This window comes from Macaca mulatta, chromosome 15 (assembly GCF_049350105.2).
Source record: "Macaca mulatta isolate MMU2019108-1 chromosome 15, T2T-MMU8v2.0, whole genome shotgun sequence".
In the NCBI taxonomy this organism is placed as follows: domain Eukaryota; kingdom Metazoa; phylum Chordata; class Mammalia; order Primates; family Cercopithecidae; genus Macaca; species Macaca mulatta.
In genome coordinates this window covers 127,017,483-127,032,821 of record NC_133420.1, presented here as the reverse complement: position 1 = coordinate 127,032,821, position 15,339 = coordinate 127,017,483, and the positions used below count along the sequence as shown (strand labels likewise).

The following is a 15,339-nucleotide window of genomic DNA, read 5'->3' as shown; positions in this document are numbered from 1 at the left end:
GCAGTCACGGGAGAAGGCACACACCGCCGAGACACCACCGCCACTCCGCGCCGCCTGGACCAGCCAGTAGCTCCGCCCCTGGGCCCCGCCCCTCCCTGCTGAGCGGAGGGGGCGGGGCTCAGAGGTCGCGTGACGTGACAGCAGCCGGTCGGTGATTGGGTCTCCAGGCGCGCCGTCTCGGGAAGGGGGCGTGCCCGCGCGCGCTGATTGGCTGCCTGGCGCGGTGGGGCGGACGGCGGCGGCGGCGCCGCGGGGGCGGGCGGCGGGAGGGGCCGGACCGGGTAGGGCCCGGAGGGCGGCGGCGGCGGCGGAGCGGGCGGCATGGGTCCTCGCCGCCGGCTTCGCTGAGACGCGCTCGCGTGGGCTGCCCTCCCGGGCCCGCAGTGGTCGCGGCGGCATGAAGGGCGCCCTGGGGAGCCCCGTGGCCGCCGCCGGCGCCGCGATGCAGGAGAGTTTCGGCTGCGTGGTGGCCAACCGCTTCCATCAGCTGCTGGACGACGAGTCGGACCCGTTCGACATCCTGCGCGAGGCCGAGCGCCGGCGCCAGCAGCAGCTGCAGCGCAAGAGGCGCGACGAGGCGGCGGCGGCGGCGGCCCGGGCCGGTCCCCGCGGCGGCAGGAGCCCGGCCGGGGCCTCGGGCCCCAGAGCCGGCGCGGGCGGCCGGAGGGAGTCGCAGAAGGAGCGCAAGAGCCTCCCGGCGCCCGTCGCTCAGCGGCCCGACAGCCCCGGGGGCGGCCTGCAGGCGCCGGGTACGCGGGGACGGCGGGGGTAGCGGGCCACGGCTCGCCCTGCGGAGAGACTGGGGTCCCGGGGGCCGGCTCCAGGAGGGGGGACCCGGGAGGAGCCGGGAGAGTTGAGGGTCCCGGTGGCCGCCGAAGGTAGGAGGAGCGGGGCGGGGGTCACACCCCTTCCAACCCTCGCCGGCCGCGTGCGGGGCCCCGGGGGAAACGCTGGCTTGGGGGCCCCCGAACCCTGGCTCGGAGCCGCTACGGCAAGTTGGACGAAGTTGAGGGAGGTTGCCGGGGTGGCGTGTGGGGGCGAACGCTGAGGTCGCTACTCCGGGACTCCCGCATCCAGACCTGGCGGGGACCTTCTCCAGCCTCCAGCCCCGCCTCTGCGGGAGTGAGGTCGGAGCCACCCGAGAGCGCGGTGGGGAGGAGGAGGGCGCCCGGTCCCGGTCCCGGAGGCCTCTGTGATGCGGGCGGCCTGGGCGACCGCGGGGCGGCCTGTGACGTCGGGGCCCGGGCGCGGGTCCTCGGCGCTGTCCGGCCTGGCGCCTTCGCCCCTTCCCCGTCCGGTAGCTTCCAGCAGGCAGCGGGCATCGTATTTCAGTACTTCTTGTGGTGCTGATGGGATGTGCAACTTATAAATAGCTCCAGGCTGCTTTAAGAAAAGCGTTTTTAACCTTTCCAGCCAGAATATCCGGAGTTCCCCACTCCCTGTTTAGCAAGAAAAGCCAGTGCGCAGCGTGGTGTCCTGCTGCCTGCGGACGGGGAGGGAGTTCGTGCTCTCACCTGAACTGCGTCAGTGGCGGAGCCAGCAACGCTCCACCTGTGCTTCCTCTGTTTTCTTGAAATGAGGCAGCGGTCCCAAGGTTTGCAGAGCGTTAGGAGTGAGATGTGTAGATTGACCATTCCTGCCAACGCTTGGCGGAGTGTGCAGCGTGGCTTGCTGGTTTGTTCCTTGCTTGATAAAAATTGTGCATCGCAGCCCTGAGGAAACGTCTCAGGTTTCAGTATTGGGGCTTTGATGCGCAGCTGGGTAATGTTTACCTTTGTTTGTGAAAAGTTAAATCCAGAGTCATCACTTGTGAGAATCAAGTCACTACAATAAAGATGTTGAAAATGATTTAAAAAAAAAAAAAAGTTATTGACTATCTCACGAGCCTTTGATAGGCCAGTAAATTTCTGAGCAGATTATCTAAACAGACTGGAGATACATTGTGCATTTTATATCCTGTTTTTTATGTTTTTCTCTTAAATTTATTTACATGAATATAATAAAAGAATTGAGGAAGGCTAAGCTTTTCTTCACCCTTTATTTTTTCACAAATGAAAATGCTGGGCGCGGTGGCTCACGCCTGTAATCCCAGCACTTTGGGAGGCCAAGATGGGCGGACCGCGAGGTCAGGAGATCGAGACTATCCTGGCTAACACGGTGAAACCCCGTCTCTACTAAAAATACAAAAAGTTAGCCGGGCGCGGTGGCAGGCACCTGTAGTACCAGCTACTCGGGAGGCTAAGGCAGGAGAATGGCATGAACCCGGGAGGCAGAGCTTGCAGTGAGTCGAAATCGCACCTCTGCACTCCAGCCTGGCGATAGAGCGAGACTCCGTCTCAAAAAAAAAAAAAAAAAAAAAAAGAAAATACGTATTCTGTTCTTCAGAAAAACGTGAGACGAGTTAGTGCTGTTAATACATTGATTTTTAGCCTTTTAAAAATTGTCATGCATTTTTGTATTAAAAATTTTAAGCAATTCCAAAATGTATGAGGTTAAGTGAAAATCCTCTTATTTTTCCTACTGTTAACACTTTGCATTTATATACATAAATGCACAGAGCTATTTCTTTTCTTTCTAAACTTAAGTGATATAAACTGGGTTGCAACCTGTTTCCTGCACTTAATGTTGTCACGTAGTACACTTATAACTTTTTTTTCTGTCAGTTGTTCAGTCTAAGTGATCTGGCTTTTGAAATCAAAGGTATTTAGTTGATTTTGTAGTTAGAATGGAAATTTTATCATTCAAGTTCTTTTTCAAGTATGTGTTATTTCAGGAGCAAACAGCTCATTAATTTCCATTTATGTAGTTACTGTACTAAATTTATCTATAATGGGTGTCAAAGAGCTATTCTCTCAAGGTTTTATAGCCCTAGTTGATATGAAGCACTGTACTTTTCTAACATTCAAAATTTTTGATTTAGTTAGAATGTTGTAAGTGAATGCTTAGCATAGACAAAAATAAAACATGTTTGACATATCATAGAAATGTTAATCCTGAAAGAATGTGGAAGTCACAAGCTTTTCCTATGGAAAAGGGTTGTTTTTTTGTTTGTTTTGTTTTTTTTTCTTGAGACAGAGTCTTGCTCTGTCGCCCAGGCTGGAGTGCAGTGGCATGATCTTGACTCACTGCAACCACCTCTTGGGTTCAAGCGATTCTCCTGCCTCAGCCTCCTGAGCAGCTGGGACTGCAGGCGCGCGCCACCATGCCCAGCTAATTTTTGTATATTTTTTACTAGAGGCAGGGGTTCACCATGTTGGCCAGGATGGTCTCGATCTCTTGACCTCATGATCTGCCTGCCTTGGCCTCCCAAAGTGCTGGGATGTGAGCCACCGTGCCTGGCCTAATTTTTTGTATTTTTAGTAGAGATGGGGTTTCACCATGTTGTCCAGGCTGGTCTTAAACTCCTGACTTCAGGTGATCCGCCTGTCTAAGCCTCCCAACGTGCAGGTGTGAGCCACGATGCCCGACCAAAAATGTAGATTTTTTAATGTCTATCTGTCTAGCAATATATATAAACCCTTGGGTGAGCCTTGCTCAATAAGTTCATTCTTTTTTTTTTTTTTTTTTTTTTTTTAAGACGGAGTCTGGCTCTGTTGCCCAGGCTGGAGTACAGTGGCCGGATCTCAGCTCACTGCAAGCTCTGCCTCCCGGGTTTATGCCATTCTCCTACCTCAGCCTCCCGAGTAGCTGGGATTACAGACACCCGCCACCTCGCCTGGCTAGTTTTTTGTATTTTTTAGTAGAGACGGGGTTTCACCATGTTAGACAGGATGGTCTCGATCTCCTGACCTCGTGATCCGCCCGTCTCGGCCTCCCAAAGTGCTGGGATTACAGGCGTGAGCCACCACACCTGGCCTAATAAGTTCATTCTTAAAGTCATGAGAGGCTGTTTCAGTCATGAGAGGCTGTTTCAGTTTTGGTTTTTCTAGCCTTTCAGAATTATGTGCTTTGAAACAGCTCAACTTTATTTTGTGGGAAATCTTACTGTAAATTTTATTGTATTCTGTTTCTTTACCTGGGCTTGGTTTAGATGGTGATGAATGCATGTGCCAGCCTTTTCTTGGCGAGGTTAGTGAAATGCAGTGCTTGCATTCTCCACTTGGAGCTGCTGATCCAGCACCGAAAAGCCCGATTCGTGGCAGTGTTGATCTTTTAGTACTAAATTGTGGGGAAAAAATTGGATGCTGATTATCTTTGTTTTGGGAGGGTTGGGAGGGAGAATGGAGATGTTTGCCCAAAACTGATAATTATTCTAATTATCTTTGTTTTGGGGGGCTTGAGAGGGAAAATGAAATGTTTGCTTGATATTGATAATTATTCTAATAAGTAGCCCATTGTACTTAACAGTTTTCAGTTTATACTGTTCGAAAAGGCTTTAATATGGTGTACAGTAAATGTCCTATTTTAAGTTTGATGAATTGCAAATTTAATTGACACAATTAAAAAGTAACTTGGAGGAAGCAGAAAGGTGGGATAAGCACCTATAAGTAGTTCTGTAGTCGAGTGGAGATAGTAAAAGATGTTTTTAAAACTATGGGTTGGAAATAGGAAATCTGAAACTATGTTAACTCTTTTTACACTGACGTAAAAGTATGGAAAAGTTTTGTTACTGCTGACAAATTTTCTGATGACTGTTATGTCATGATCTATTATAATTTTCAGCTTGTTGGATAATTAACTTTCATAGTGGCTTTTTCTACCTTACGTTGTGAACGCCTTTTCCCGTTCTGAACTCTTTTTTATTTTTGTTTTTTTGAGACAGGGTCTCCCTCTGTCCCCCAGGCTGGAGTGCAGTGGCACGATCTGGGCTTACTGCAGGCTCCACCTCCGGAGTTCAGCCATTCTTCTGCCTCAGCCTCCTGAGTAGCTGGGACTACAGGCACCTGCCACCATGCCCAGCTAATTTTTTGTATTTTTAATAGAGACAGGGTTTCACCACATTAGCCAGGATGGTCTCAATCTCCTGACCTGTAATCCCAGCTCTTTGGGAGGCTGAGGCGGGCGGATCACAAGGTCAGGAGATCGAGACCATCCTGGCTAACCCAGTGAAACCCCATCTCTACTAAAAATACAAAAAATTAGCTGGGCGTGGTGGCGGGCACCTGTAGTCCTAGCTACTTGGGAGGTTGCGCCACTGCACTCTAGACTGGGAGACAGAGCGAGACTCCGTCTCAAAAAAAAAAAAAAAATATATATATATATATACACACACACACACACATATATATATCCATTAATTTGAATAAATGTCATATTTTATAGCCATACAACTAATGTGGAGAGTAATTTGTTCCAAGAAAAATTGAAGCTACTTTAGTAAAAGTTGCACATAGTGAGAGGAGATCTTTTAAATGTATACAAAAAAAGATAGACTGTTTTTGAAGAGTAAAGACGTGACAAAGATCCACAATGTATTTACCAAGTATTAGATGGCTTCAAACATAGACTTTGCCTAAGATGTTTAAAGCGTTAAAATTAAAGAGGAGTAAAGCAAGGTGACAGTATAGAGGAAAAGACCAGAGTCTCGGCCGGGCGCGGTGGCTCTTGCCTGTAATCCTGGCACTTTGGGAAGCCGAAGAGGACGGATCACCTGAGGTCGGGAGTTAGAGACCAGCCTGACTAACATGGAGAAACCTTGTTTCTACTAAAAATACATTAGCTGGGCATGGTGGCGCATGCCTGTGATCCCAGCTAATCTCTACCCGGGAGGTGGAGGTTGCGGTGGGCCAAGATTGGGCCATTGCGCTCCAACCTGGGCAACAAGAGTGAAACTCAGTCTCAAAAAAAAAAAAACCCCAAGAATAAAACCAGAGTCTCTGGTCCCAGCCCAGTGTCCAAGTGCTGGACTCTGAGTGGACAAAGAGATGCCCTCAGGTACTGACTGACTCTTGGGCAAGTTGCCAACCAGCAGTGTTTGGTTCATATTCAGTAAGTTATCATTGCAAGTCTATATATCTCATAGAATAGCAGGAAAATCTGTTTTCAAAGTAAAAATATAAGCACTATAAACTTTAAAAGCAAAAACCTTGGCCGGGTGTGGTGGCTCACGCCTGTAATCCCAGAGCTTCAGGAGGCTGAGGTGGGTGAACTGCTTGAAGCTAGGAGTTCGAGACCAACCTGGCCAACATGGTGAAACCCTGTCCCTACTAAAAATGCAAAAATTAGCTGGGCATGGTGGCGCATGCCTGTAATCCCAGCATCTTGGGAGGCTGAGACACGAGAATTGCCTGAGCCCAGGAGGCGGAGGTTGCAGTGAGCCGAGATTGCACACTGCACTGCACTCCGGGCTGGGTGACAGAGCGAGACTTATTTTAAGTATGTTAATAAATAAATAAATAAAATAGAAAATAAAAACCTTAGTAGCCAGTGATAAGCCATAGTTGCCATGTAATGTGCAGTTGGGATTCTGAAAGCATAGTCTGAAATACAGGGTATTCTTTCATTTTCTCGATAGGGCTTACACACTGTGTTTTTGTAAGACTGCTTTTGTCAACTGTAGCTTTTTTAGTAAAATATACCCATGGCTGTCACAGTTATTGGGAGGCCTGTAATTATAGGTGAGCTTAGTTTGTCATATGCTTTCTAGGATATAGGGAAAGCGTGCTTTAATAGTAACATTCTATTAAAAAGTCGTAGACTGTGGGCAGTTGTAGCATCAGCAACTTTTTTCTTTGAGGTTTTCTAAACTTCCTGAATTTTCCTATGACGTTGATTTCTAGAAAAATGAAATTTACAAGTACTGTAAAGTTGAATACTGTGCTGTTGCAGATGCTGTGTTCCAACTCTGCTTTGATTTTCTGTTGGTAGGTCAGAAGCGGACTCCTAGAAGAGGGGAGCAGCAAGGATGGAATGACAGCCGTGGGCCAGAGGGGATGCTTGAAAGAGCTGAGCGGAGACCCTACAGGGAGTACCGACCCTATGAGACCGAGAGGCAGGCGGACTTCACAGCTGAGAAGTTTCCAGATGAAAAGTACGTGCTGCAGTCCTTGGCAGGGCGGGTGGGGAACCAGAAAGGTGTTTAGAAAATGCTACTTTCTTTTTTTTTTTTTTTTTCTGAGACAGAGTTTCACCCTTGTCGCCTAGGCTGAAGTGCAATGGCGCAATCTCTGCTCACTGCAACGTCTGCTCCCAGGTTCAAGCGATTCTCCTGCCTCAGCCTCCTGAGTAGCTGGGATTACAGGCGCCCACCACCACGCCTGGCTAATTTTGTATTTTTAGTAGAGATGGGGTTTCTCCATATTGGTCAGGCTGGTCTTGAACTCCTAACCTCAGGTTCCGCCCGCCTTGGCCTTCCAAAGTGCTGGGATTACAGGAGTGGGCCACCATGCCTGGTCCAGAAAATGCTAGTTTCTACTGGCTACTGCTTTTTGTGTTATCAGTCCTGGGAATGTTTTACTAATTTATGTGCAATTCATATTACCTTAGATGATGAGAAGGATCTTCCTTTTTCCTTTACGCCTTGGTTCAGGAAATGATTTTACAATTAACAATGAATTGCTTATTGGTAACTGAAGAGCACTCTTAAAAAGAAATTACACAGGAGGGTGTTGAACTGGTAAAGTTTTGTTTTGAAGTTGTAGATTAGAGACACAATTTTGGGCTAGGGATATAATTATGGTTTTTGATTTCGCATTACCAATTTCGACTGCTCAATGGATTGAAGTCAGTTCCTAGCTCCACGGTCAGGTCAGTAGGCTGCCACGGTGAAATTTGAAGAAGACTCTGTTGTGATGTGTAATACCAGTTTCTGGCGGGCATGGCTGCTCTCGGAAGTCCCCTAACACGGACGGAAGTCGTGGGCTGGTGGAGTGTTGCGTGGCTGCTGAGTGATGCGGCAGTGTGGTGGCCGCCGCACTCCACCTGAACACGGGGAGGAGTTGTGTCTTATGCTTGGCACTAGCAGGGTGGGTACTTGCTGCTTAAAGCCTTTGTTTAATCATTTAACCTGTTTATGTTAAACAGAAACAACTAGTGAATCACATTTCAAGGAAAATTAAACAGGCTAAGGAAGGCTAGAATAGTGAACAGTGAAATGTCAAGGGAGCCATTTTTCCAAACTCTTTCTGCTTCTTGACTGCTAATTCCATTCCATTTAGGATTGTGGCTACAAGTTTTAACCAAAACATGTGGCTTTGTAAAACTATACTACAGGGCCTATTACAAACAAAACAAAACAACAGTCCAGCAGAGAGTAACTTAGCCTGGGTGGGCTGAGCAGGTGATGACTCACGCAGAACTGTTCACCTAGAAGTTACACATTCAAGACATTGAGATGGTCTGCAACCATGTTGGAGGGAGAAACTTACAGAAGGGCTTAATTTTGCCCCTTTTTTGGTGATTACTTCAGATCTGCTGTGTAGTAAGCACAGTCTACTTGCTTCTGCAAAGCTTCCGGGAGCAGAGCTGCTGATTTTCGGAAGCAGTTGGGTATTTATTTTCCCCTACTTCAGGGATTCTGTGGAAACGAAGAAATTATAGTTGACTTGCACAAACCCATGTTTCCCCCCTTTTTTCGTAGCAAGACTATGTAGTCTTTAAAAAGGATAAAATAGATCTTTATATGTGACATGAAAAGATAGCTATTAAGTGAAATAATACGTATATGGAAGAGTAAGGTGGGATATGGAATTATGGAGGGTTTTTTTTTTATTTAAATAAATTCAGAATTACAGAAGAGTTTTAAGAATTATACAAAGAATTTCCATCTGCCCTTCAAGACTCCCCACACACTATTTACCACATTTGCTTTATCATCCATGCCCCACCGCACCACACAGCCTTTTGAGAATACGGTGTAGGAATGTCTCCTTACTCCTAAATACTTTAAACGCATTTTCTTTTTTTTTTTTTTTGAGACGGAGTCTCGCTCTGTCGCCCAGCCCAGGCTGGAGTGCAGTGGTGCGATCTCGGCTCACTGCAAGCTCCGCCTCCCGGGTTCACGCCATTCTCCTGCCTCAGCCTCCCGAGTAGCTGGGACTACAGGCGCCCACAACCGCGCCCGGCTAATTTTTTGTAATTTTTAGTAGAGACGGGGTTTCACCGTGGTCTCGATCTCCTGACCTTGTGATCCGCCCGCCTCGGCCTCCCAAAGTGCTGGGATTACAGGCGTGAGCCACCGCGCCCGGCCTTTAAACGCATTTTCTAACAACATGATACAATTTTCAAACTCATTAAAATGAATACAATACTGTTATCTAATTGTCTAAATTACTAGTCTACAGACTTTACTCAGATTTTACCAATTGTCCCAGTGATGTAGAGAAAACATTTCTGGTTCAGGATCCACTCCAGGTAAATGCATCGTATTTAGTCATCTTTAATTACGAACAGCTCCTTAGCCTTCCTTGGTCTTTATGAATTTGGCATTTTGAAGAGCATGGGCCAGTTATTTTATAACATGTTTCAGATTTTGAGTTTTTCTGATGTCTCCTCATGGAACGAGATTGCGCACTTTTGGCAGGAATGCCACAGAAGTAACGTGTTCTCAGTGCGTCACAGTACAGATATGTAGGGAATTTTCATTTTCGAGGAAATTTGAATCTTGATATCAGAAAACATTTTCTTAGTTTCTTAAATAATACTCTTAATAAATAAAACATAGAAAGTTTTATGTCTGACAAACTCACAAGCAAAAGAAGGAAAATAACATTCGAGCCAAGCATCCTGCTTTATACAAAAACCCTGTGATTCACTGTCTTACAACAATCCTAGCAAGTAGACATGACACTTGTTTCACATGTGGGAAGCCTGGAGCCTGTGGAGTTACGGATGAGGAGTTCAGTTTGGATACCAAGTTTCATTTTGAAAACATAAAAAGTTCTGGAGAAGGATGGTGATGATAGTTGCACAACAATGTGAATGTACTTAATGCCACAGAACTGAACACTTAAAAATGATTAAAATGGTAAATGTTATGGTATGTATATTTTACCACAATTTGTTTAAAGCTTGTTAATAATGGGGGGAGGGTCAACATCTGAGGGATTTTTTTTTTCAGAACAGGAATTGATTTTAAATGACCAGTAAACTACAGACAGGAAGAGCCAGAATTCATCTAGACAGAGGCAGACTAATCTCCTAACAGTCTGTGTTCTAAGAGTTCAGTTAAGTTCATTTGGAGCCTAAGGAAAAATTCCTACTGCTATTAAAAAGAGTAGTTTACTGCCGGAATATGTGCTCCACATGATATAGCAGATCTCGGGGGCGGAGACATGCCCGTTAATCCCAGCACCGCTTATGACGTTGCTTCCTTGGGAAGAAAACACGCGCTCTGCCTAGGCAGAACAGAAGTCCATGTCAGCTGGCTGTGACAAGACTACTGCACACATTGCTGAAACTCTGGGTCTGTTTCCTCACTGAAAAATGGAGAGGGCTGATTTTAGATAATCTTTCGAGATTATGAAGATTCTATAATTCTGTCCAATAAACGTGTAGGTATCAAACTCAAGGTGACACCCTTTTTCACTCTCAGATAAGCAAATATCAAATTGTAATTCAGCATATTCAAGCTTGGGGAAAGTGCTCTAAGAGACGCTGTCGGTGATGCGGTGGCTCACGCCTGTAATCCTAGCACTTTGGGTAGGCTGAGGCAGGGAGAACACCTGAGGTCAGGAGTTCAAGACCAGCCTGGCCAACATAGTGAAACCCTGCCTCTATTAAAAATTCAAAAATTAAGGCCGGGCGCGGTGGCTCAAGCCTGTAATCCCAGCACTTTGGGAGGCCGAGGCGGGTGGATCACGAGGTCAGGAGATCGAGACTATCCTGGCTAACACGGTGAAACCCCGTCTCTACTAAAAATACAAAAAACTAGCCGGGCGTGGTGGCGGGCGCCTGTAGTCTCAGCTACTTGGGAGGCTGAGGCGGGAGAATGGCGTGAACCCGGGAGGCGGAGCTTGCAGTGAGCGGAGATCACGCCACTGCACTCCAGCCTGGGAGACACAGCGAGACTCCGTCTCAAAAAAAAAAAAAAAAAAATTCAAAAATTAGTGGGGTGCGCCTGTAATCCCAGTTACTCGGGAGGCTGAGGCAGGAGAATCGCTTGAACCCAGGAGGCAGAGGTTGCAGTGAACTGAGATCACACCACTGCACTCTAGCCTGTGTGACATAGCGAGATTCTGTCTCAAAAAAAAAAAAAAGAATTTATAGGTTGCGCACAGTGGCTTACACCTGAAATCCCAGCACTTTGGGAGACAGAGGCAGGCAGATCACCTGTGCTCAGGAATTCGATTCCAGCCTGGCCAACATGGTGAAACCATGTCTCTACTAAAAATACAAAATTAACTGGGTGTGGTAGCACACGCCTATAATCCCAGCTAGTCTGGAGGCTGAGGCAGGAGAATTGCTTAAACCCAGGAAGTGGAGGTTGCAGTGAGCCAAGATTACGCCATGTCACTCCAACCTGTGTGACAGGCGAGACTCTGTCTCTAAAAAAAAAAAAAAAAAAAAGTTTACTGTTGGCTGGGCACAGTGGCTCATACCCATAATCCTAGCACTTGGGAGGCCTAAGCAGGCGGATCTCTTGAACCCAGTAATTTTAGACCAGCCTGGGTGACATGGTGAAACCTGCATCTCTACAAAACGTACAAAAATTAGCTGAGTGTGGTGGCACACGCCTGTAGTCTCAGCTGCTTGGGGACTGACCTGGGAAGATTGAGCCCTGGAGGTCAAGGCTGCAGTGAGCAGTGATTGGGCCACTGTACTCCAGCTTGGACAACAGGGTGAGATACTGTCTTTAAAAAAAAAAAAAGAAAAAAAATTACTGTTACTTTTCTCTTGTTTGTTTTAGAGCCATACTTCAGATTTCTTTTTTTGAGGCAGGGTGTTGCTCTGTTTCCCAGGCTGGAGTGCAGTGGCAGGATCTCAGCTCACTGCACTCCTGGGCTCAAGTAATACTCCCACCTCAGCCTCCTGAGTAGCTGAGATTACAGGCATGCACCACCATGGCTGGCTAATTTTTACATTTTTTAGCAGAGATGGGGTTTTGCCGTGTTGCCCAAGGTGGTCTGGAACTCCTGGGCCCAAGTGATCCAACTGCGTTGGCCTCCCGAAGTGCTGGGATTACAGTCGTGAGCCACCACTCCCAGCCTGCTTTAGATTTTCTTTTTTTTCTGTTTTTTTTTTTTTTTTTTTTTAAGACAAGGTCTCGCTTTGTCGCCCGGGCTGGAGTGCAGTGGCGCCATCTCAGCTCACTGCAACCTCCGCCTCCCGGGTTCAAGCGATTCTCCTGCTGCAGCCCCCCAACTAGCTGGGATTACAGGTGTCCGCCACCAAGTCTGGCTAATTTTTGTATTTTTAGTAGAGTTGGGGTCTCACCATATTGGCCAGGCTGGTCTCAAACTCCTGACCTCAAGTGATCTGCCCGTCTTTGGCCTCCCAAAGTGCTGGGATTATAGGCGTGAGCCAACAGGCGTGAACCACCAAGACCAGCCTGCTTTAAATATTTGCTATAGTTTAGAATCAAGAGTCAGGTTTTGCAAAGATTTCTATTTTTGGTTAGAGGAGGTGGGAGACAGAAAAGCCAACTTGGAGAATGTGTTGAGGTTGGTGTTTCTTATAAGAGACTGGTATAACATTAATGATCAGTACTTCTGTATTTCTTTATTTTTTGAGTGAGGAAGATTGTGAGTTTTGTATTTTTTTTACCCACTATTGTGTAGCGGCTTTTTCCCCCCCCCCCCCAGATGGAGTCTTGCTCTGTCGCCCAGCCTGGAGTGCAGTGGTGCGATCTCGGCTCACTGCAAGCTCCGCCTCCCAGGTTCACGCCATTCTGCCTCAGCCTCCCAAGGAGCTGGGACTACAGGCGCCCGCCACCACGTGCGGCTAATTTTTTGTATTTTTAGTAGAAACGGGGTTTCACCGTGTTGGCCAGGATGGTCTCAATCTGCTGACCTCATGATCCACCTGCCTCGGCCTTCCAAAGTGCTGGGATTACAGGCGTGAGCCACTGCGCCTGGCCTAGCGGCTTCTTAATGTAACACTTTAGCCATAAAAGTAGGTTGTAACATACCTCTAGTGCTGGTGTTCGAGCCACTAATGCCACTAGGTTTCTTGATGCCAGGACGTCTATTAAATAAGTAATTTCTTGTGATTTTAAATGTTTTTAAAAGCCTTGCCAAATTAGAAAACATTTCTCTTATTAAACCAGTGTTACAATGGTGAAAAAGAGCTTAGAGCTTAGTGAAGGAGAGACGAGTCCTCAGAAAGAGTGATGGTGACCAGCAACGGTGCAGGGAGGAGTGGGTGAGCAATCAGGTCCTGGCTCCAGGCTCTGATGTGGCAGAGGAAGAAGAGGGAGGGGTGGCTTGGACTCTTGCTCATGTTGTGAGTTGGGGGTCACAGGAGGAATAAGGGCTCCATGTTGGGCATGTGTGTGCCTGACATGGGGATGTCCAGGTGGAGATGTCTAGGAAGTAACTGGCTTCATGTCCTGCAATCAGATGAGAGACACAGGGCCAGTTAGCATTAGCATGGAGGCCAGGTGATGTGGCGTGAGCCGAGATCCTGCCTCAAAGAAAGAAATGTAAAGTAGGGTTCTCATAAAACAGACAAAAGGAAAGTGGGAGGCCAACAAGGATGAGGACAGATGGGTATCCGTGTAGAGCACCAAGACAAATGGTTAGGCACGAGAGGCAGGCGGAGAGCTTTTCTGTTCTCTGCATCTTGAATTGGCTGCCTCTGAGAAGGGGGATTGCGTGGCTGAGGAACAGTGTGGGTTTTGTACCATGTTTGGGTATTACCTATTCTAAAAATAATTTTCTAAGGGCAGGCAGAAAACAGAAGCCAGAAAAGTCAGGAAGATTGGTGGCCAGCAGCGTCACATGACACTGGGGTCAAATCACACGAAGACAAAAGTTGCTCTTGGGCTTAACAAAGTGGTCTTCAGCTGCCCTTCGCCGTTTTTCCGGAGTGAGGAGGTGGGAGGCAGGTTGAGGCTTTCACAGTTCCAGTACCGGCTGGTTGTGTGTTTAGGAGGGAGATTTGGGAAGGGGCATAATTTGAAGTTTAACCATTTTTCTTATACAAAACATTCCAAATTTAACTTAAAGATTTAGTATTAGGACAGGAATGGACTTTAGAGTTTATTTGTCTAACATCCTTATTTTTTTTTGTTTTTTGTTTTTTTTTTTTTTTTGAGACGGAGTCTCGCTCTGCCGCCCAGGCTGGAGTGCAGTGGCCGCATCTCAGCTCACTGCAAGCTCCGCCTCCCGGGTCTATGCCATTCTCCTGCCTCAGCCTCCCAAGTAGCTGGGACTACAGGCGCCCGCCACCGCGCCCGGCTAGTTTTTTGTATTTTTTAGTAGAGACGGGGTTTCACCGTATTTAGCCAGGCTGGTCTCGATCTCCTGACCTTGTGATCCGCCCGTCTCGGCCTCCCAAAGTGCTGGGATTACAGGCTTGAGCCACCGCGCCCGGCCTAACATCCTTATTTTTTGAGTAAGGAAACTAGATCCAGAGAAAGGAATGCCCCACTCGGATTAGTACTGGGGCCTGTCTAGCACCTGCCTCTCATGGGCTGGCCTAACCACTTAGCCTACTCTGTGCTTCCGTTTCCTCCTCTGTAGGCAATAATTGTATATGAAAGATTTGTCTGCGAGCATCCGGTTACTATATGTAAAGTGCTCAGAACAATGCCGGTATATAGTCTACAGTGTGTGCTCACTAAAGGTTCCCTATCAATTTATGATTCGAGCCACCATTCTTTCCAGTCTATTATAACCGTGATTTTCTTTTAGAATTTTCTTTCCGGAGGAGACTTAGACCTTTAATTTACCAGTTTTTATTATATCCATTTCTTCCTAGACCAGGTGATAGGTTTGATCGAGACAGACCGCTGAGAGGACGTGGAGGCCCGAGAGGGGGCATGCGCGGCAGAGGCAGAGGTGGCCCCGGCAACAGAGTTTTTGACGCTTTTGACCAGAGAGGAAAGCGAGAATTTGAAAGATACAGTGGGAATGACAAAATGTAAGTGACTTTGTAAATGCTGTTTTCACTTGAAGATGTTGGCAGCACATGGTATGAATCTATTCTGCGTTAATATTCAGTTAACTTTCTCGTACTGTGCTGTTATTCCTGTGAGAAGCTGATCCTGGGATTTTCATGAACCACTCTTTCTGATGTGGAGATCGACCGGAGACCAGCTTCTGGTTTACGGGACTTTTCTTTCTTTCCGTAGAGCAGTCAGAACTGAAGACAACATGGGTGGATGTGGAGTTCGAACCTGGGGATCAGGCAAAGATACCAGGTATGGTGTAAGTGTGTGCCCTCTGAGAACCCGCAGTTCAGTGGAAATCTCTGCATCTTTGCTTTTCTTGAAAATGATGTCTTCCGTGTTGTGCTTTA

At 47.2% G+C, this 15,339-nt stretch overlaps 1 protein-coding gene across 1 annotated transcript in view; it reads left to right on the top strand.

Annotated features, from left to right (window-relative positions):
* Positions 1 to 274: 274 nt before the first annotated feature.
* The window catches only part of HABP4 (hyaluronan binding protein 4), a 41,131-nt gene continuing 26,066 nt past the window's right edge, over positions 275 to 15,339 (top strand). The window contains exons 1-4 of the mRNA XM_015118113.3: positions 275 to 749; positions 6,808 to 6,970; positions 14,800 to 14,961; positions 15,173 to 15,241. Coding sequence (XP_014973599.3) covers positions 398 to 749; positions 6,808 to 6,970; positions 14,800 to 14,961; positions 15,173 to 15,241 — 746 coding nt within the window. The 5' untranslated portion in view covers positions 275 to 397. The remainder of the gene's footprint in view (positions 750 to 6,807; positions 6,971 to 14,799; positions 14,962 to 15,172; positions 15,242 to 15,339) is intronic.